The sequence below is a fragment of the Hemiscyllium ocellatum genome, chromosome 26, assembly GCF_020745735.1.
Source record: "Hemiscyllium ocellatum isolate sHemOce1 chromosome 26, sHemOce1.pat.X.cur, whole genome shotgun sequence".
In the NCBI taxonomy this organism is placed as follows: Eukaryota; Metazoa; Chordata; class Chondrichthyes; order Orectolobiformes; family Hemiscylliidae; genus Hemiscyllium; species Hemiscyllium ocellatum.
Genome location: NC_083426.1, coordinates 53,823,803 through 53,845,289, shown reverse-complemented (window position 1 = coordinate 53,845,289; position 21,487 = coordinate 53,823,803). Strand labels below are relative to the sequence as shown.

The following is a 21,487-nucleotide window of genomic DNA, read 5'->3' as shown; positions in this document are numbered from 1 at the left end:
TTTAGTGACACTGTAAACTATTTTGAGATGCATGGTAATGGTGAAAAGTGCTGTGTGACTGTAATAATTAATCCTGTGCTGCATTCCTCCCAAATCTATTATTATCCTTTCACAACCATACATCAGTTGTAGTCTAACCAGGACTCTGTATAGCTGTACCAAAGTGACTTCTTCTTTTGTTATAGCTATCTCCATTCTCCTTGAAGCATACTGAGTACTTGGCTTTGTGCCTCTTTTCTTCTAGTCTCCTGAGCATCCTATTATTAACTTCCTTCCAATTTAGAATAATTCAAATCCTTTGAACCCAGTGCAGAAGGTGGTGATTTGTCCCATCGTGTGTGTACCAGCTCTTCAATGAGCACCATGACCTTGTGCTAATCTCCTGCCTTTGCCCCATCAGTTCATTTTAATTTGGGTGGACATGAATCCTTTAATACAATTTAACAATATTCCAATTAAGCTGCTTGATTCAAAATATATATGGTAAAATATATTGCTTGGCAGTGACAAAACAAATATGTGCCTCAGTGCCACTTATTCTATTACATATGGCATTAATTTCATCACTTACAATCTACCATTGAACAGTTTACTGGACAGCATATTTAATTTTTAAGATCAGATGAAACACGTGTATGTCCAGTTAGATTTCATAATGTGTTTAATACAATTCTTGTTCATGAATAGATTGTGATAAATTATAAATGACTGACTCCTACTAAAGTATTTGGTAAAATATAAACTAATGTACAGAGCTGTTGCCATTGAATAGGTTCGCTTTTACTCTCAGTGGTTTCCTGTGTAGCGATTGGAGCTGTTAACCTGGTCCAATCAGGGAGCTGTGGCTGACAGACATAAACAGGAATGTCAAAAGGAAAAAAAGGTGTCAGAGGTTCAGTTCTGTCTGAGAACTGGCATTGAGGGAGCTGGATCAGTGTCAAGTACTGCGCACTGTAAATAAAGGGTGACTTGGTGACAGAAAACAGTTTCTGTGGAGTTTTTTTCCATTAGGATCATCATTGGATTCTTAATTCCATATCTGTTTTGAATACATATTCCACCATCTGTACTGGTGGGATTTGAACTTGGGATCCTGGTACTTTAGCTAAGGATTACTAGTCCAGTGATAATACCACTTGATCATTGCCTTTCCTTTGTTAGAAATTACCTGGCATATTATGTGTACTTGTGGATGCCACATTATTGGGTAGAAATGAATGCACTGTTATGGACAAGGCCAGACCACCCAAAACATTCTTAAGCGGGCAGCCCAGACCATAACTTTGTAATTTGTTTCAGGAAGTGCACAGTAAAAGTTATCCGGAGTGAGGTAGCTGAGCTGAGTACTAGATTTTAACACAGACAAAAATTAATTCACAAAATTACGCAATGAAACACAAAGAACAGAATAAAGAATCCCAACAGAACTCAGTCTATCCAAACTAGACTTAAGTATGTTGTTCCAAATATGCACCACAGTCCCTGTAGGCAAACCCCTTTTAAAGCACAGTACAAAAAAGGGTCAGATGCTTACAGGTTGAAGTTTAGAAAGGCAGAAGAGAGAGTTTTCACACAGCTCACTGTTGAAGTCCCAACTGGACTGAACTAAACTGCTCACCTGGAGAGCTGACCACTCTCCTTTCATTCTACAGGTCACTTTGAAAGCATGACCACTTTGGCCTGAAGTCTCATCAGTTTACATATAAACAAAAAGGCCCCTCAATGCCCTTTAATCTCTGTACCAAATAAGACTAATCGGCACTGAGAACAGTTTATTACCATTCTGAAAAAAACCAAGGGCACTGCGTTCTTGAGAAAATGAGCCAGTTTTGTCACAGCGTTAGAGAGACAGTGCAAGTATGGTATGCAAGAATGCCTTCAGGAATGAGAAACTTCAGCTGTGAGAATAGATTGAAGAGGCCGGCACTGTTCTCCTTGAGAGAAAGGAGGCTGACAGGAGGTTTGATCTAGGTTTTCAAAAGCATGAACAGGCTGGATAGTGTAGGTAGGGAGAAGCTGCTCCCGTTCATAAAACGAACAAGAATGAGAGGCATAGGTTTAATGTGAAGTGCAAAAGAAGCTAGGGCAATGAGAAAAAAAAACTTAGTCACACGACAGGTAGTTCAGGAATGGAATGCGCTGCCTGCAGGTGTGACGTAGTAGGTTCACTTAGGCATTCAAGACTGCATTGGAGAATTGTTGGGATAGAAATATTGTGTAAGGGTGCCTGATTTGTACCTGGTGGATTTCTATGCTTCCTTATTTTTGGACGGTGATAGGATTATTATAGAATCCCTGCAGTATGGAAACAGGCTGTATGGCCCAACAAGTCCACACTGACTCTCAAAAGCATTCCACCAGTTTCACCCTCTTCCCTATCCCTGTAACCCTGCATTTCCTTTAGCTAATTCACCTATCCTACACAGTACAGGCAACTGAGCATGGCCAGTTCCCTATAACTTGCACATCTTTGGACTATGGGAAAAACCTGGAAGAAACTCACATAGACACGGAGAATGTGCAAACTCCACACAGACAGTCATCCGAGGCTGGAATTGGACCAGGGTCCTTGGTGCTGTGAGGCAGCAGTGATAATCGCTGAGCCACAATGCTCGAGTATTCCAGTCTTCCAGAATCTGCCTCCATTGACATGTCAAAATGGGATGGGAAGGTTATTTCAGAGCCTCTGTATATGGCTCATCCAGATTTAAGTGACTTTTCTATTATTTTTTGGCAAGCCTTTCAACCACATCTATTTTATAGAATCCAATTGCCTTTCTACCAACCCCTAGCATTGATACTGACTGCATCCTCTTTATTGATGACAATGAGGGCAACTTTGTGAAGGCAGAGGCCCTAAATAAGTTTGCTATTTAGATTTGTAATGAGCACAACTTTTTTTGACTACCTTTTGGAATTCTACCTTTTATTTTGTGTTATCTTTCAATGTTCTTTCAGTCAAAGTCTGTCACTGTTCACATCTCTGCATTAATCCTTACTGCCCACCCTGCCAAATTGTCAGCAGCATTTTGGAGTTCCACACTGGGGACCTCATGCTTCACAACTCTTCCAAATTTCATCTGCAAAATTTATTGTTGTCCCTTCGATGCCCAGGTTAAGATCTTTAATATACGTCAGGAAAAGCATTTGCTCCAATACCCGATCCCTGAGGGAACTCCTCTACAAATTTCCCTCAAACCCACTTCCTATCCGTCAGCCAATTTTGCATCCATGTTGCTCCTGTCCCTTTTCTACTCTATTGTGTGATCCCCAGAAGTATGTAGTGCACACTGTATCTGGTTAATCGATTTTATCTTCTAGCCATTATTTAGACACGGTTATAAGGAGACCAGGCTTAGAACTAAACACTCAGGGGTATGTGAATTTCCAAAAGGAAGGGAAATGTATTAGGTTATGTTAATGCATGATGGAATGAGTACAATAGTGAGAAATAATTTAGGACTGGAAGGTATACAATCCATATGGTTGAACATCAGAAATAATGAGTTGAAGAAGACACTGGTGGGAGTGGTCTATAGGTCTATGAGATGTGTGAAAAAGACAGTACTTTAATCAGGCAGGACTAATCTTGTAAACTGGGAAAATTAAATTGGCAGAGAAAGCCACACAGAAGAATTAATAGTTTTCTTGGGAGAGTATCCTGGAACAGTGTGTGTTTTGGGTTAAGCGAGGATTCAGGCAATTCTGGATCTGGCAATGTGTAACGAGGTAGGTTTAATAAATTATCTCGGTCAGAAATTCCCCAGAGAACAGTGACTGTAGCACTTGAGAGTGAGAAATCTTGGCCTAAAAAAAATTGTGCTAAACTTAGATGTTTAAGAAAATAGTCCATTCCAAGGATTCTATAGAAACATATAAAATTATAAAAGGGATAGATAAGATAGAGGCAGGGAAGTTGTTTCCACTGGTGGTGAGACTAGGATTGAGGGACATGGCCTCAGGATTAGGGGGAGTAGATTTAGGACAGCTTTAGTAGAAGAGGAGGAACTGCTTTTCCTGGAGATTAATGAACCTATAGAATTCTCTGCCCACGGAAGGAGAGACCGCTTCATTAAATATATTCAAGGCACAGTTGGATGGGGTTTTGCATGGTAGGGGAATTAAGGGTTATGGGGATAACGGAGGTAGGAGGAGTTGAGATGATGGATAGATCAGCCATAATCTTAGTGAGTGGTGGAGTAGCTCGATGGGCCAAATGGAAACTCGTGCTTCTGTTACTACGAAACTATGAAATAACCCAGTGAGGAATATAGATCCTAGGAATGGGACAAACTGGCAATTATTAACTAAGAAAGTTAAGGATAGTGTCAAACTGAATGAAAAGGCATACTTCAAGGCACAGTTTAGTGGCAACCAGAGAATTGGAAAAGCTTTAAATCCAACAGAGATGACCAAAAACAAAATGAGAAAAAACAAACCATGTAAACAATTAAGTAACGTTAAAAAAATGGGCAGTGAGCACTTTAAATATATAAAAAGGACGAACGAGGCCAAAGTGAGCAGAAACCCCTTGGAAAATGAGACTGCGAAGCAATAATAGGGAACCAGTAAAACGCAGAGGGGTTGATAAATACTTTGCACCATTTTTCACCATAGTGGACATTGACAACATTCTTAAAAATACTAAAGAAGCTAAAGCGAAGGGGAGGAAATAAATATAGCTATCACTAGGAAAAAGTACCAAGGAAGTTAATGGGACTAATGGGTTGAGTCCTAGGATTTTAAAGGAAGTGGCTGCAAAAATAATAGATGCTCATCTTCCAAAAATGTTAGATGTGTGAAAAATTCCCAATCAACATCTTTATTCAAAAAATGAGACAAAAATCAGAAACTATAGACCAGTTAACTTCCCATCTGACATTGGAAATATGAAAGGCTGAGGCACTTGAGACTGTTTTCATTGGAGAAAAGAAGGTTTAGGGGTGACTTGATAGAGGTGTACAAGATGATTAGGTTGACAATGAGAACCTTTTTCCACGTATGGAGTCAGCTATTACGAGGGGGCATAGCTTTAAATTAAGGGGAGGTAGGTATAGGACAGATGTTAGGGGTAGATTCTTTACTCAGCGAGTCGTGAATTCATGGAATGCCCTACCAGTAACAGTGGTGGACTCTCGCTCTTTATGGGCATTTAGACTGGAATTAGATAGGCATATGGAGGATAGTGGGCTAGTGTAGGTTAGGTGGGCTTGGATCGGCGCAACATCGAGGGCCGAAGGGCCTGTACTGCGCTGTATTTTTCTATGTTCTATGTCAGAGTATGTTATGACAGATGTAAAGTATATTTAATGGAATCATGATGGGCAAATCATGCCTGACAGATTTATTATAGTTCTTTTGAAGTAACAAGCAGGGTAGATAAAATGGAACAAGTTGGTGCAACATTTGGATTTCCAAAAGGCACTTGATGCAGTACCACATATAAGGCTATTTAATAAGTTAAGAACCCATAGCGTTATGGGTGGTTTGTTAGCATGGATCGAGGATTGGCTAACCAATGAGGAGTTGGGATAAGGGAGCATTTTCAGGATGACAGCTCCCATCCATGGACTCAATTTACACATCTCGTTGCCCTGGAAAGGCCGACAACAGGCAGAAGATACAGAAACTTGAGCATGTACCAGCAGGTTCAAGAATGGCTTCTTCCCTGTGATTATTAGACTGAGGAATGGACTGTCTAACTTCAAATAATGCTGATCTTGTTAATGTTGATCTTGCCTGGCGCACATCCTGTGCAGTGAAACCTGGACGCCTCACTCAATCCAAGTTTTTTTTTTACACCTTATGATCTTTATGTCCTTGTTATAATCTGTCTACACTGCTTTTCACTGTACTTGGTACATGTGGCAATAAATCAAATCAAAGTTTGGTCACCTGATCTAAGGACAGGTACGGGTCCAAATAAACGTCTGGGTGTGGAGAGACTTTCTTTAAAGTTGAGACTGAGTAGGTTGGGCTTGGAGTTTAGAAGAATGGGAGAAGCTCTGATTGAAACTTACAATGTTTTAGGGGGTTTGAAAGGGAAGATGGATTGAAAACTATACTGAGTGATCAGACATAGTAACTAGCAATGGATATTTTATGGCTGGAGTAAAGTTGGTAGCAAAGTTTCCCAGGAGTTGGGATTGGACTCTTGTTTTTACCAATATATTTTAATGATCAAATTGGTGAGCAAGAGTTTCAGTGCAGTCGAGTGAATGGTGATGGTGTTTTTGTACCAAGGACATTAAAAAGTAATACAAAATAATGTAGGGGAATGGGTCTGGGCGGGTTGCGCTTCGGCAGGTCAGTGTGGACTTGTTGGGCCGAAGGGCCTGTTTCCACACTGTAAGTAATCTTTAAAAAAAAAGGGGGAACAGTTCTAAAAGGGATGCAGGAGCAGAGAGATCTGGGTGTATATGTGCACAGATCGTTGCAAGTTTTGAGAGAAAGCAGCAAGTAAAGCATACAGTATCCTTGGCTTTATTAATAGAGGCACAGAGTGCAGACCTCAGCTGGAATATTATGTGCTGTTATGAGTACCACATAACATGAAGGATATGAACATGTTGGAGAGAGTGCAGAAGTGGTTCACAGGAATGCTTCCAGAAATGAGGAGGTTCAGCTATGCAGATAATTGAAGAAGTTGGAACTATTTTCTATGGAGAGTTCCTTGCCAGTCTCTCCATGACAACGAGACGTGTAAATTGAGACCATGGATGGAAGGTGTCTTCCTTGAAGAGCAGAAAGCTAAGATGAGATCTGGGGTTGAAAAATGTGATGCTGGAAAAACACAGCAGACAGGCAGCATCCGAGGAGCAGGAGAAGCCTGCTCCTAAAAGGAGCAAGGAGGATTTGAAGTGGTGTGTGAAAGAAGAAAGGGCGAAGATTAGTTTTTGCTCTGGTGTGGGCAGGTTCGATTGTAACATTCAGGAGGGTGTTGGATGATTATTTGGTTAGAAGTAGTATGCAGAGGTGGGGGGGGGGGAAGTGATGTCAGGAGGTTGGCTTGAGGTAATGATTATTTAATAAACGGGTGGAAGCAAAAACATGTCATTCTGAGAGATATTGAGAGGTGGTTTCCCCTTGTGGGAGAGTCTAAGTACCTAATCTCAGTACAGGTCACCCATTTACGACAGATGAATATTTTCTAAGGGTAGTGAATTTTGAATTCTTTCCTGCTGAGGCCAAACTAGGCTAGGTCATCAAGTGTATTCAAAATTCAGAGATTTTTGATCAATCAGGCCATCTAGACAATAGGAAAAAGGGATGAAAGCAGAGTTATGATTAATCAGCCATGATCTTGTTAAATGGCAAGGCATATGCAATGGGTTGAATGACCTATGTCTGTCTTATGGTCTATGATCTTCAAGGGCAGTCACTCTTCCTTTACCTGAATCAGTTCTTCTGTCCCTTTTGCTACTAAATCTAATGAAGTTTGATGCTAGTGGTCTGTGCAGAATCCAGACTGAACATCAGTGAGAAGGTTGTTGGGAGAGCAAGTTTTCACCGTTTTGCTGAGGTGATCAAGAGTAGACTGGAACAGTAATTGGCTAAATTTGATTTTGTTGTCATGTGGATAAGACACACTTCCCTGTTGTCATCTCAAGGCTAACTGACTAGTTCAGCTAAGCGTGCAGCTATTTGAGTACATGTATTCCAGTAAAATCTCAGAATCACATAAATGTAGCTGGAATATTGTCAGGACTTGGAGGCTTTCTTATGTCTAGAACGTCCTGGCATGTTTTCAAATGTGGTGTGAATTAAATTGGTCCAAAACTGGCTTTTGTTATGGGGACTTCGGGAAGATGGTGAGGTAGACCTCCTTCTTGACACTTGTAGCCACAGATGGTTCTGAAAGCTTCAGCCTTGTTATGTGGACTAATGCCAGATTAGTTCGTACCACAATCCAATAACTCCACTTCTGATGCTAGCTTTTTACTCCAGATTAATTCAGCTAAACTTAAGGCTTCACTGGGGTAATTTTCTGTCTCTGGTCCACAGGTCTGGGCAGACAATCACTGTGTTAGCATATCTGCAAAGGACAGATTGTTTTAGCTATCTAGGTTAGACTTGAATTGTAGGTGCTGAGATGGCTCAGGAGTGAAGGGTGTCCCCCAGCTTCTCTGTTAGAAGCAGCAGTCCTGCCCATTACTGTGAGAATATTGTTTGATTAGAGTTGGTCGGAGTCCTGCATAATAGACTTATCTGCATTTAACCCTCCAACAGAACTACGGGGTTTGACAGTGCCATAGCAAATAGCTCTGACGGTACAGAGGAAGCATCTTAATATAACTCATTACTCTTTTGAGCTGGTGACATATCTGAGCCCAAGTATATTGTTGAGTGATACTGTTTATTAAAAGACTGACCTACATCTCTGTAGCATCTGTCAGGACCATGACACATCCCAATGTGTTTCAATGCGGTATGATCACTATCATAATATTTCTGGACATGGTGCTACTTGTGATCCAATGTGTTGTTCACAGTAGTGTTATTCAGTTGATGCGACTTCACGCTTGCCAGTGTGCTTGTTCTATGTGATTCTCTTCATCTATTTCTTGATTTTGCTTCTGGTGTGTGAGAGTGTCTGGTGTTGTGTTTGGGCTCATTTGATATTTTCTGTGTTCTACAGGCACCTCTGTGGGCATACTTGGCCTGTGCTTTAGGCCTTTTCATCTACCAGTCTCTTGATGCTATCGATGGGAAGCAGGCGAGAAGAACCAATAGCAGTAGTCCTCTTGGAGAACTGTTTGACCATGGTTGTGATTCACTTTCCACAGGTAGGACCTCGCTTAACTGGTGTGTACCTTATCAGCTGAATATACAGAAACCTCTCCTGTATGATTATTCCGGTTATTGTAACCAATGGCTTTAGAATGCAGGCCCGGAATTGGAATGGGAGCAGAAGGCATGAGCATAAAGTTGGTTGAGTGACTGGAAGTAGTAGTAGTGAACAGTTATTTTTCAGACTGGTTTACAAGGGTTTCCCTAGGGATCGAGACTAGTGATACAGGAAACTAAGGAAAGAATAGTGATAGACCTTAAGGGGGCTTGGACTGGGGAAATGAGCAGACACTGGCAGGTCAAATTTAATACAAGGAGGAGTGAAGTGAAACATTTAGTAGGAAAAATGAAGGGCAATAAAGTAGTGGCTGCAATTCCAAAAGGGACGCAGGAGCCAAGGGACCCGGCAGGGTATGTGCACAAGGTGCTAGAAGAAATTCAGAAGGATCTCTATCATTTTGTATCTTGGGCTTTATAACTAGAGGATATGTCCTTGAAGGAATAATGCTAAGAATCTAGGACGAATAGACATTATCAATCAATGAGTTCAAAAGAAACATATTAAGTGCAAAAGAGAAGAAAAACTTGTTTACTGGTACGAATATAAGAAAATATAGAAACACATTGCAATGATTAGAGGAAGCATCGCAAGACCTGGGAAAAGTTCAGCAGTGTGGGATAAACAAAGGAGTAAACCGTCCCTGCAAAAGGGAAGAAATAGAAGAGGTCAAACACATGAGTGATACAATTGTACTTGGAGGAAAGGAACAAGCTGGCTTCAAGTAATTGCCTACTTCTTGCATTCAAAGGTGAAACAGTGAACTATCTCTTTTCCAAGCAGAGGACTTAGAATCCCAGACAAGCTCAAAACAGAATTGGCAATATTATATAGGATGTCTGACAGAATTACAAAAATTAAAAACACCAGAATTGTTAGTGTAGGAGACCTTTAGCCCATCATGCTTGCACCAACTCTTGGTGCATTTTGACTTGGTATCATTCTCCAGTTTTTACCCCATATCCTTGCATGTAGATAATTATTTGATTAGAAACAAATGCCCTTTCAATACCTCAGTTGAACCTGCCTCCAGGCATTGGATTCCCAGGCTCTAACTACTCACTGTGTGCAAAGGTTTTCTCTCTCAACACAATTGTTTCCTTTGCAGATTACTTGAAAACTGTTATTTGCTTATTTCTTGATCCTTTTAAGAGTGGAAACAGTTTCTCCCTATTGACTCTGTCCAGACCCTTCATGAGTTTAGCTTAATGAATATATGAACAAGGGAAAAGAGTAGGCCACTTGGCCTTTTGAGTCTGCTCTGCATTTCAGTCAGATCGTGACGATCTGATTTTAGCCTCTGCTCCACATTCCTGCATACCCCTCAGTGATCTTTTGTTCTCTTGGTCATAAAGAATCTATCAAACTCTGCTTTAAATATTTAAAGATTCAGCATCCACTGCCCTTTTGAGGAAAGGAATTCCAAAGCTCCTCAACCCTCATTTCTTTTTCTTCATCTATCTTAAAATGATCGATCATTTTAAATTATGATTCTTTGTTCTAGATTCTCTCACAAGAGGGATCACCTTATCCACATCCACCTGGTTAAGTCCACTCTGAATCCTATATATTTCAATTCAGTCACCTTTGACATGTCTAAACTCAAGGGTACAGAAAGTTTCTCAAAGCAAGCCACTCATTCTAGGTGTTAGGCCTGGAATCTTTTATGAACTACTTCCAACATATTAATGTACTGTGTATGGTGGCCTGTACACAATACAGCTTCCAAACTTCCATCTCCCCTCCAAGATAAACAGTCCCAACTTCTCCAGTCTATCTTCACAATGAAGTTTCTCTGGAACCATTCTTGACAACTTCATTCTGTCTCACGCATTCACGCCCAGAAGAGTGTTGTCCATAACTCTGCACTTACTGCAGTTGATGTAAAACTAATGTCCTATACATGCTCAGCATGATCTCTGTACCTTTGTAATTTTTGCCCCTTAATAAAACTTAGAATAACATATACTCCAACTGTGTTCCCTACTGTGTGCTCCATACTTTACACACTCCAATTAGTTTTCTACCAAAATGGGTCACTTCACCCCTATCCGCTCATTCAGCCAACTTGTTATAAACACTCATCCTCCCAATCTACAATGCTTCCAAGTTTTATATCATCTGCAAACTTTGAAGTTGTCTTCTGTGCACCAAGGATTAGATGATCCCTATTAACAGAAAAAACTAAGGTACCAATAATGATTCCAGTCCAGCTCTGTTCTTAGCTGAAAAATGCGTTGCTGGAAAAGCGCAGGTCAGGCAGCGTCAAAGGAGCAGGAGAATCGACGTTTTGGGCATAAGCCCTTCTTCAGGAATGCCCGAAACATCGATTCTCCTGCTCCTTTGCTGCTTGACCTGCTGCACTTTTCCAGCAACACATTTTTCAGCTCTTGATCTCCAGCATCTGCAGTCCTCACTTTTTCTCCCAGCTCTGTTCTTAACTCAGTCAGCTCCCTCACCTCATTATTCGATGTTCTTTTCTGCCATCATCGTAAACCTTATGGAGCAATGATCTCTGTTTCCTAAATGTTCCACCATCGATACTTTATCTAATGGGTCCATCTTATTTCCAAGAACCAGGTCTAGCCTCCTTTCTCATTAGACTGGAAACAAATTATTGTGGAAAATTCTCCCAGACTGGAAGTGCCATTCCTATGGGTTGTCATGCCTGGCTAACTTGGGTGAATATTTCTTTTCTTACTATTGCATTCCCAGTCAATATTTGGTTAATGAAAGTTCTTGATTATGACTACACTATAAGTTTGCAGTTCTGTTATTTCCTTACATACAAGTTGGTCACCTAACCAACAATGTAATTGCATGTTATTTTTTCTTAGCACTAGTCAAATCAGTTCTCTTTGGGGTATTCTCTTTCTCCAGCATTGCAATGTTCTCCTTAACCAGTACTGTCACTTACCTTATCATTCCTGAACACCTCATATTCAGGAAGGCAGTGTTTGCTGATACCAGCAACTGCAGGCAACTACGCGTGTGTGCTTGTTGGGAAATCACTGACATCATTGGGTGGACTTGGTGTGATGGCATGCCAAAGTCCATTACTGCTCATGCACAGGCAAGCACGTACATTTTTGAACTAGGCTTCAGTGGTGGATAGGGTGGGATCACCCCTGGAGTAAAGAAAGGAAGAGGGCCCAGACACCAAGTTTGGCAGAGCAATAAGAAGGGCCTAGGAACCAGGAGGTCAGCTCTCCTTCTCCTGCCTTCCATTCTCCCTCACAATCTCTCTCTGTCTCTCACATACTTACTCTTATTTCTTCTCTCTGTTCTAATACAACTAGTTTCATCCACTATTTTGTGCACCCTGATATTTCTTCCTAATATTTACTTCTAGTTCTCACACTATTGCCAGGTTAATGTGAACTGTCTCTAATCACACTGGCAAAAGCTTGGTCCTAACTTGTGTTAATTTGCAACCCATCTAGTTTGTGCGGGTTCCATTTCCCACCCTGCCCAGAGCTAGTTCCAGGATTTTGAAACCCTCTCTCCTGTACTATCTTTTCAGCTACAAATTCATCCATCTTGTGTTCTTCCTTTCTGTATTCAGTAGCATGTTGGAGTTTTTTTATTCACTCATCGGATATGGGAATTGTTAGTTGGGCAAACAGTTATTGCCTATTCCTAATTGCCGTGGGGTAGATGGTGTTGAGCTGCCATCTTGAGCCACTAGAGTCCACGTGCTGTAGGTATACCCACAATGCCAAAAAGGAGGGAATTCCAGGATTTTGATCCAAAACCCTATTTTGCACCAAATAGGAGGAGCAGAAGAATAGAAGGACTGGACAATGCAGCATGATGTTGAAATGGTCAAGGTTGTGTCTCTCAGTCTTGGAATCAATGATCAATATACCGAACCAGTGCAATGATTGACACAGCCAAAATAACTTCTTATTCTACTGCTATAGATTTATAAATTGGAGAAATTCTGATCACATTGAAATGACCCATACTGAACTCTGCTCATATCTGGGCTGCTGTCAAGCCAAGTTGGGGACTAGGTGTCTGGGTAGTCAGCCTTGTGTAGGAAGGTTACCCATTCCTCATTTAGAGTGCCTTTCACCCTTGTAAACTTGAAGGAATATAAACCCAGTGGACATAATCACTCCTCATTGGGCAATTCTCTGATCTTGGGAGTCAGTCAAGTGAACTTTGGTTAAGCTCCCTATGGAGCAGGTACATTCTTCCTTATACAGAAATCAAAATTGCACTCGCTAATCTAGGCGTAACCTCGCCATTTATATACCAAAACATATAATTTCTTTACTCCAGTTCATTTGTAACAAAAGTGAGCCATTCACCTTCCTAATTGCTTGCTGTGTGTGCATGTTTCATTTGTCTCTAGCTATTCAGACATTAATCTGCTTCATTATTTTTGCTGCCAGTGTGGATAATTTCACACTTTGTCCTGTTGTAATCTGCATGGCATGTTCTTACCAATGCTCAACTGATCTCTCTCTACCTTCAGCCTGCTTGTAAACTATTGCAGTATCCAGTGATGTTATCAACGTTGCCATCTTCCCCTTTACTGCAATGTTCCGAATGAACCTTTCTCATAGCACAGTGCTTCGTTACAAAATCCCATCTTCACTCAGTGATTCCTTGGTATACTGATCAAGAAAACCATTTTGTGCGCATTCTATTAAGTGTTCTTAGTGCAACTGTGAGGCAAATTTATTTTATGTGGCTAATGATTAAAATCCTGTGATTACTTTTATTGCCTCTAATTTACTGAGTTTTACGCTCTGCCATCCAGTGTGAGTACTGTTTGGGGATTTTTACTGTACAGTTGTATATGGTAGAAATGACTAATAAAAGCTACTCTCCTCCACTCTAATAAACAGCTCCTATCAATGTCTCATTGCTTAGGTGAGGCATGATTATACCTTTTGATCTTTCAACCGTCTTTATCATTTAATTTATTAGAGCAATTTCCTCTTATTTTGCCCAACCTAAGTTAGTTGGAATATTTAGTTCTCAATCTTGGTCACTTTGCAAACTTTACTTTGAAATGTCTATTGGTCAAACCTTTCAATTTCAATATTTGTTATTAATTCATCTTATTTGTAGTGAATGTTTTTTGTATTTAGAGAGAAATGTTTCTAGTTTAGGGCAGCACAGTATCTCAGTGGTTAGCACTGCTGCTTCTCAGCGCCAGGGACCCGGGTTCACTTCCAGCCTCGGGCGACTGCCTGTGTGGAGTTTGCACATTCTCCCCGTGTCTGCGTGGGTTTCCTCCGGGTGCTCTGGTTTCCTCCCACAGTCCAAAGATGTGCAGGTCAGGTGAATTGGCCATGCTAAATTGCCCATAGTGTTAGGTGCATTAGTCAGGGGTAAATATAGGACAAGGAAATGAATCTGGGTGGGTTAGTCTTTGGAGTGTCAATGTGGACTTGTTGGGCTGAAGGACCTGTTTCCACACTGTAGGGATTCTACGATGATTCTTTTTTCTGTTTATCCCTGATGTGACCTTAATCTTAATGCCTTAGTGTTCTTTTTATTTTTCTGTATTTTTAATTGTGAACTGCAATGCCTAACATCAAGCCTAATGAGACTGCCCTTTATGATGGATACTCTGCGTCATCTTTATCTAACCTCTTCAAATCATCCATACTAAGAAGCACATTAGTGTCCAACATCAAGACCTCTGTTCCTTGCACTCTGAGTGTTAAACCTTTTGTGGGTGAAGGTCAGGTCAGGGAAGAACCTGCTTGATATCTTCCCATCCATTCAGCTAACCCTAGTGGTCAAATTAAACAAAGATAATTAGATGGGCTGGAAGGTAAACTTTATTCCTTGCTGCTCCTCAATAGGTCTTACTTTAACCCTAGACTCTTTAACCGAACTGTTTGCGAGGCTGCCAGGCTGAGGAGCATTTTGCTGGGACCGTTTCCAGCTGCGGAAGGTAGGTTTGATTCTCTGGTGCATGATTTCAGAATAAGTAAACTTTGTTTATTTCCTTTCTACAGTTTTTGTGGTTCTGGGGATCTGCATTGCCGTGCAGCTGGGAACAAACCCAGACTGGATGTTCTTCTGCTGCTTTGCTGGGGTCTTCATGTTCTACTGTGCACATTGGCAGACCTACGTCTCTGGGACACTGCGCTTTGGGATGTGAGTATTAAAGGGGCATTCGGGAGATGATGAAGCACAACACCCTAGTAAAGGATGAAAATGCAGTTCAACAAGAACGCTCTCCCTGTGGGAATGCACAGGAGGTGGAGTGGAGCGTGATGTGGTCTAATGGTCAGTGCCTGTGCTGCATATATAAATAATATTATCTCAGTTATTTTTTCCCATTTGTTCAGGTATGTAAAATCAGTTCACTGATCTTGAAGCAATGAATATGTATAAATACACATGAGCTTCAGCATGGGTGTAATTTTTAACTGTAGTAACCAGGCACAAGGTGATCTGATTTCTTTATTTCTAAAGAACCCAAGATTAAGTTGCAATATCATTGTTTTAGATTCTGTCTCTGGTGGAGCTATTCGCTGCAGCCAGTGTTAAGAACAAAGAAAACTTACAGCCCAGGAACAGCCCTTCGGCCCTCCAAGCCTGTGCCAATCTAAATCCATCACCCTATTGCTAAGGATCTGTATCCTTGTGCTCCCCACATACTCATACATTTGTCCAGATGCACCTTAAATGAATCTATCATGCCTGCCTCTCCCACCTCTGCTGGCAATGTGTTCCTGGCACTTACTGTCCTCTGTGTAAAGTACTTTCCGCATGTATTCCCATTAAACCTTTCATCTCTCACCTTGACCTCTTATTATTGAATCCCTCACTCTGGGGGGAAAAGCCTATCTCTATCTACCCTGTCTATACCCTTCATGGTTTCGTAGACCTCAATCAGGTCTCCCTTCAATCTTTTTTCTTATGAAAACGATCCTAACCTACATAGCTAGCACCCTCCATACCTGGCAATATCCTAATAAACCTTTTCTGCACCCTCTCCAAAGCGTCCACATCCTTTTGGTAATGTGGCGACCAGAACTGTACACAGAATTCTAATTCTTGTACAATTTAGTCTTGTACAATTTTAACATGACCTGCCAGCTCTTATACTCAATACCCTGTCCAATGAGGGCAAGCATACCATATGCCGCCTTGACCACTCTATCCACCTGTGCAGCAACCTTCAGGGTACAATGGACCTGAACTCCCAGCTCTCTCTGCTCACCAACTTTTCCCAAGGCTCTTTTGTTTACAGTCTAGTTCACTCTAGAATTAGACTTCCCAAAACGCATCATCTCACATTTGCCTGGATTGAACTCCATCTGCCACTTTTCCGCCCAACTCTCCAATCTATCTATATTCTTCTGTATTATTTGACAGTCACCTATGCTTTCTGCTACTCCACCAATCTTTGTGTCATCTGCAAACTTACTGATCAGGCCACCAATGCCCTGTTCCAGATCATTTATGTATATTACAAACAGTGGCCCCAGCACTGATCCCCGGTGGAACACCACTGGTCACCTTTCTCCATTTCGAGAAACTCCCTTTAACTACTACTCTATCTCCTGTTGCTCAACCAGTTCTTTATCCAGCTTGTTCCTTGAATATGTAACTTTATACCTGGACCCTCTGACAAGGAAATGAGTCTGTCTTGGAGAATTGTTCCACTGAGTGAAGTTAGTCTCAGACAGTACCCCTTTGCTACTTTATTTTTGCCCTGTTTCTAGCATTTCATTGTTCTATAATTATTCTCTGACAGATGCGATGTCACAGAAGCTCAGCTGTGTATTATAGTTGCACAAGTTGTGACAGTGATTGTGGGGCCTTCACTGTGGAATATTATGGTAAACACCAGCTGTCTGGATGACTGCATGTGGACTACAACCAATCAGACTGCTGCTCTATCATGCACTTTAGCCAAGTAGAGCCCTTAGACTTTTATCATTCGACAACAAACCATTAATAATTTATCATTGAAAGTGCTGCAATGTCTACAGTGCCGAACAGTCATGCACATTCCTAAAGCTGCACTACATAACCCCAATCTTCAAATTGGCTGCTTTATATGAAGCACCATATTATACTGTCACTGGTCTCGGTGCAGAGGGGAGGTAGTCTAGAATTTAGTAGATTGTGGGATACCTATTTAAAGTAACATAAAAGCTAAAATGGATGGTTTCCCTTTATCACTGGTAGTGATGATCCTAGTTGGGGTATTGTCTGTGAAGTGGTGACCATCACCAGGTTTTCAGTGACAGCAGCTACAGTTCAGGCAGGGCCTGGGAATTAAAAAAACTTGCTTCACCCAGGAGTCTCCTTCACAATTAGAGTCTGGTTAACCGGAAAGGTTTCAGGACAAGGGGAGGTGATGGCTTTGTAATATTGTCGCTGGACTAGTAATCCTATACTGTAGGGAATCTAATTAATTAAGACCTCAGTAACGTTCAGGGGCTGTGGGTTCAAATACAACCATGGCAGATGGTGGAATTTGAATTCAATAAAATCTGGAATTAAAATTCTACTCAATTGTCAGGAAACCCGTTCAGTATTAAAGTCATGGAAGATGTTGTCAGCAGTGTGGAGAAAGTGGAAGTCAAGCAGTGAGGTGTGGGAAAAGCACAGCAGGACAGGCAGCATCAGAGGAGCAGGGCAATCGACATTTCAGGCATAAGCCCTTACTGAGGCTTGTCGGCCAAGTGGGCGGAGAGATAAATGAGGGGGCGCTGGGACTGTGGGGATGGTAGCTGGAAAAGTGATAAGTATGTGAATGTGGGGGTGAAAGTGATAGGGTAGAGCAGATAGATGGGAAGGAAGGTGGACTTGGCAGAGTGGCAGAGGGAATTAGTGTTCAGCCACACTGGTATTGGTTGGTGAAGTTGTCCCAGAGATGTTCTCTGAAATGATCCACAAGTTGACATCCCCTCTACCCAATGTAGAAGAGACCACGTGGGTGCAACCGATGCAGTAGATGAGGTGTGTGGAAGTACAGGTGGATTTCTGAAGGATGTGAAAGGAGCCTTGGACAGAAGTGTGAGTGCAGATTTTGCTCTTGCGATGGCAGGGGAAGGTGAAGGGTGGGCTGGTGGAGGTGTGGATCTGACCAGGAGGTTGTGGAGGAATGATCTCTCCAAAACACAGGTGGGGTGGGGACGGAAACTGTCAGGTCCATGCCCCCCACCAACCCACAGGTGACAGTGACTGCCCTTGTTAGCAAGGATGCATTTGACCAAATGTGACATCAAGGAGTCTTAACAAAGCTGGGATCTAAGAACTGAGGTTGTGGGGAATTCTCCACAGTTTGCAGTCATGCCTGGCAGAAAGGAACAAATTCCACTATCTACCATGGTTGTATTTGAACCCACAGCCCCTGAATGTTACTGAGGTCTCAATTAATTAGATTCCCTACAGTATAAAAAGGCTCCAAGTGTTCCTTAGTGTACTGCCTGAGGCCCAATCATCAGCTGTTTTGTCAATGACCTTCCCTCCATCATAAAGTTACATTGGGATGTTCACTGATTGCGAGGTAGTGAGGACTGGAGAAGTCAGAGTCGATAAAGTGCAGCTGGGAAAAGCACAGCAGGTCAGGCAGCAGCTGAGGAATAAGAGAGTTGATTGGGGAGGGGGAAGGGGGCTTAGAAATAAATAGGGAGTTGGTGGGGTTGGGGGAAGGTAGTTGGGATGGCGGTAGGTGGGCAAAGATAGGAGGTCATTATGATAGATCATTGGGAAGTGTGGAGCAGATAGGTGGGAAGGGAGATGGGCAGGAAGGTTGACCTGGCTGACCTTCCTATCCATCTTCTTTTCTGCCTAACTGCTCCACACTGACCCATCACAATCACCACCTACTTTCGCCCACCTATCGCGACCCCAGCTATCACTCTACTGGCCACATCACTCCCTATTTATTTCTCAGCCCTTTTTCCCCCTCCCCTGTATTGATGAAGAGTTAAGCCTGAAACATCAACTCTGTTGCTGCCTGATCTGCTGTATTTTTTCCCGCATAATGCTTTGTTGACTCATGTTCACTGCACAGTTTTCAGCATCATTCTCCACTTTGCAGATACTGAAGCAATCAGTATCTAAATGCAGTAAGACCTGGACAATATCCAGGTTTGGGTTAACAAAAGCAAGTAACATTCATGCCATACAAGTGTCAGTCAATCACCATCTGCAACAAGAGAGAATCTAACCATTGTCCATGACATACAATGGCATCATCTCTGAACTCACTATCAACATCCTGAGTGTTCCCATTGACCAGGAGCTGAACTTGACTGGCCATATAAATAGCAGCTGGAAGAGCAGATCAGAGGTTAGGAATCTTGTAGCGAGTTACTCACATCCCAACTCCTTGCTTACCATCTACAAAGCACAAGTCAATAGTATGATGGAATATTCCCCACTTGTCTGGGTGGATGTGTCTCCAACAACACTCAAGAAGTTGACACTGTCCAGAAGAAAGCAGCCTGCTGGTTTGGAACAATATCTACATCCATCCACTCCCTCCACCATGGACACTCACTAGCTGCAGTGTGTGCCATCTCCAAGATGCACTGCAAAAGTTCACCAAGGCTCCTTAGAACCTTCCAAACCCACAACCACTTCATCTGCAAATAGGAGAGCACCATCAGTAAGTTCTCCTCAAATCCAATCATTATTCTGACTTGGAAATATATCACCGTTGCTTTATTGTTACTGGGTCAAAATCCTGGAACTTAGACTCACAATACCATTAGGGACAATCTACAGCAAGTGGAGCAGCAGTTCAAAAAGACAACTTACCACCATCTTCTCAAGGGCTGTTAAGAGATGGACAATAAAATGCTAGGCTGAAGTGGGTACTGCAGATGCTTGAGATTAGAGTCCAGATCAGAGTGGTGCTGAAAAGCACAGCAGGTCAGGCAGCATCCGAGGAGCAGGTGAATCAATGTTTCGGGCAAAAGCCCTTCTTCAGGAGTAAAATGCTAGCCCATTGATGCCTCCAACTGGTGAATGGATTAAAACAAATAAATCTTGACTTCAGCCTGAAAATTTAAAGATTGCTGCCACTACCACAAGCTGAGTGTCATCTCGTTAGGTCAAAACGTCAGAAGCCACATGACACCGGATTATAGTCCAACAGGTTTATTTGAAATCACAAGATTTTGGAGTGCTGTTCCTTCCTCTGGTGACGTAGAGGGAAGCGCACAGGCACAGAATTTATAGGTGGGGCGATCATTGCAAGATAAATTCTAGGTACTTAAGAGTGTTAAACAATAGTACAGGTGGTGTGAGTGAAGTGTCAACGAGCTGAATAGTGTCCATGCAGGTGATCAAATGGTCGGAGTAAGGTGTCAGCAGCTGAATAGCAAGTGAAGGAATGACCTATGATCTGAGTAATTATGGCAGAGAGATAATTACAACAAATAAAAACTAACATGGTGCTAGGACAAACCAGATAGGTACAACATGATAGGTAGCTGAAAATGTGTTGCTGGAAAAGCGCAGCAGATCAGGCAGCATCTAAGGAACAGGAAATTCGACATTTCGGGCATAAGCCCTTCATCAGGAATCAGGAAGCCCTTCCTGATGAAGCGCTTATGCCCGAAACGTCGAATTTCCTGTTCCTTAGATGTTCCTGACCTGCTGCGCTTTTCCAGCAACACATTTTCAGCTCTGATCTCCAGCATCTGCAGACCTCACTTTTTCCACAACATGATAGGTATCAGAGTCATATGACAAGGATCTAACCAAAGCAAAAAGCTGGCCTCAGCAGTGATCTTGGATTCATGTTGTGCTATATGTAACCCCAGTATACTGTGTGGTAAAACCTTCCTCACTGCTCCGTTTGGACACCATCTCCTTTATAACCTCTCTATCTTTATTAGAGTGTAGAGTTTTGGAGTACTTATTGCTTTGATTACAACCTTGTCATATGACTCTGCTACCTATCATGTACCTATCTGGTTTGTCCAAGCACCATGTTAGTTTTTATTTGTTGTAATTATCTCTTTGCCTTAATTACTCGGATCATAGGTCATTCCTTCACTTACTGTTCAGCTGCTGACACCTTACTCAGACCATTTGATCACCTGCAAAGATTTGTTATTCAGCCTGTTGACACTTCACTCACACCACTTGTTTAACACTCTTAATTACCTAGAATTTATCTTGCAATGATCTCCTCACCTATAAATTCTATGCCTGTGCACTTCCGTCCAGTTCACCCAACGAAACAGCAGTGCTCTGAGAGCTTACGATTATTTTGTATAAACCTGGTGTGGTGTGATGTACGACTTTGTTCGCCCTGCCCAACGCAGGCACTTCCAGATAATGAGCTGCTGTTTGTGGTCAAAGGCAGGTCACACCAATAAATTGTAAATAAAGTTCTGAGAAAATGGAGCATTAGAGTGAGTACAAAAGGGGTGTCGTGGAATGAGATACTCTGCTGCTTTGGTGCATGATTGAACTGCAGTTTCATTGCTTGGCAATATGCTAATTACCAATGAGTGGCTCTAATACTGATTTCTGCTTTTCTCATCCAATCAGAATTGATGTGACTGAAGTGCAAATCTTCATAATTATCCTGTTTTTATTGGCTGCGAGTGGAGGAACTGCATTTTGGGAATCTATGGTAATTAATAGCGTAATTGACTTCTTACCCTGGTTAACCAGGGAGTTGCA

At 41.9% G+C, this 21,487-nt stretch overlaps 1 protein-coding gene across 1 annotated transcript in view; it reads left to right on the top strand.

Annotated features, from left to right (window-relative positions):
• The window catches only part of LOC132828475 (choline/ethanolaminephosphotransferase 1-like), a 37,762-nt gene that overhangs the window by 4,013 nt on the left and 12,262 nt on the right, over window positions 1–21,487 (top strand). The window contains exons 2-4 of the mRNA XM_060845639.1: window positions 8,639–8,786; window positions 14,833–14,974; window positions 21,353–21,437. Coding sequence (XP_060701622.1) covers window positions 8,639–8,786; window positions 14,833–14,974; window positions 21,353–21,437 — 375 coding nt within the window. The remainder of the gene's footprint in view (window positions 1–8,638; window positions 8,787–14,832; window positions 14,975–21,352; window positions 21,438–21,487) is intronic.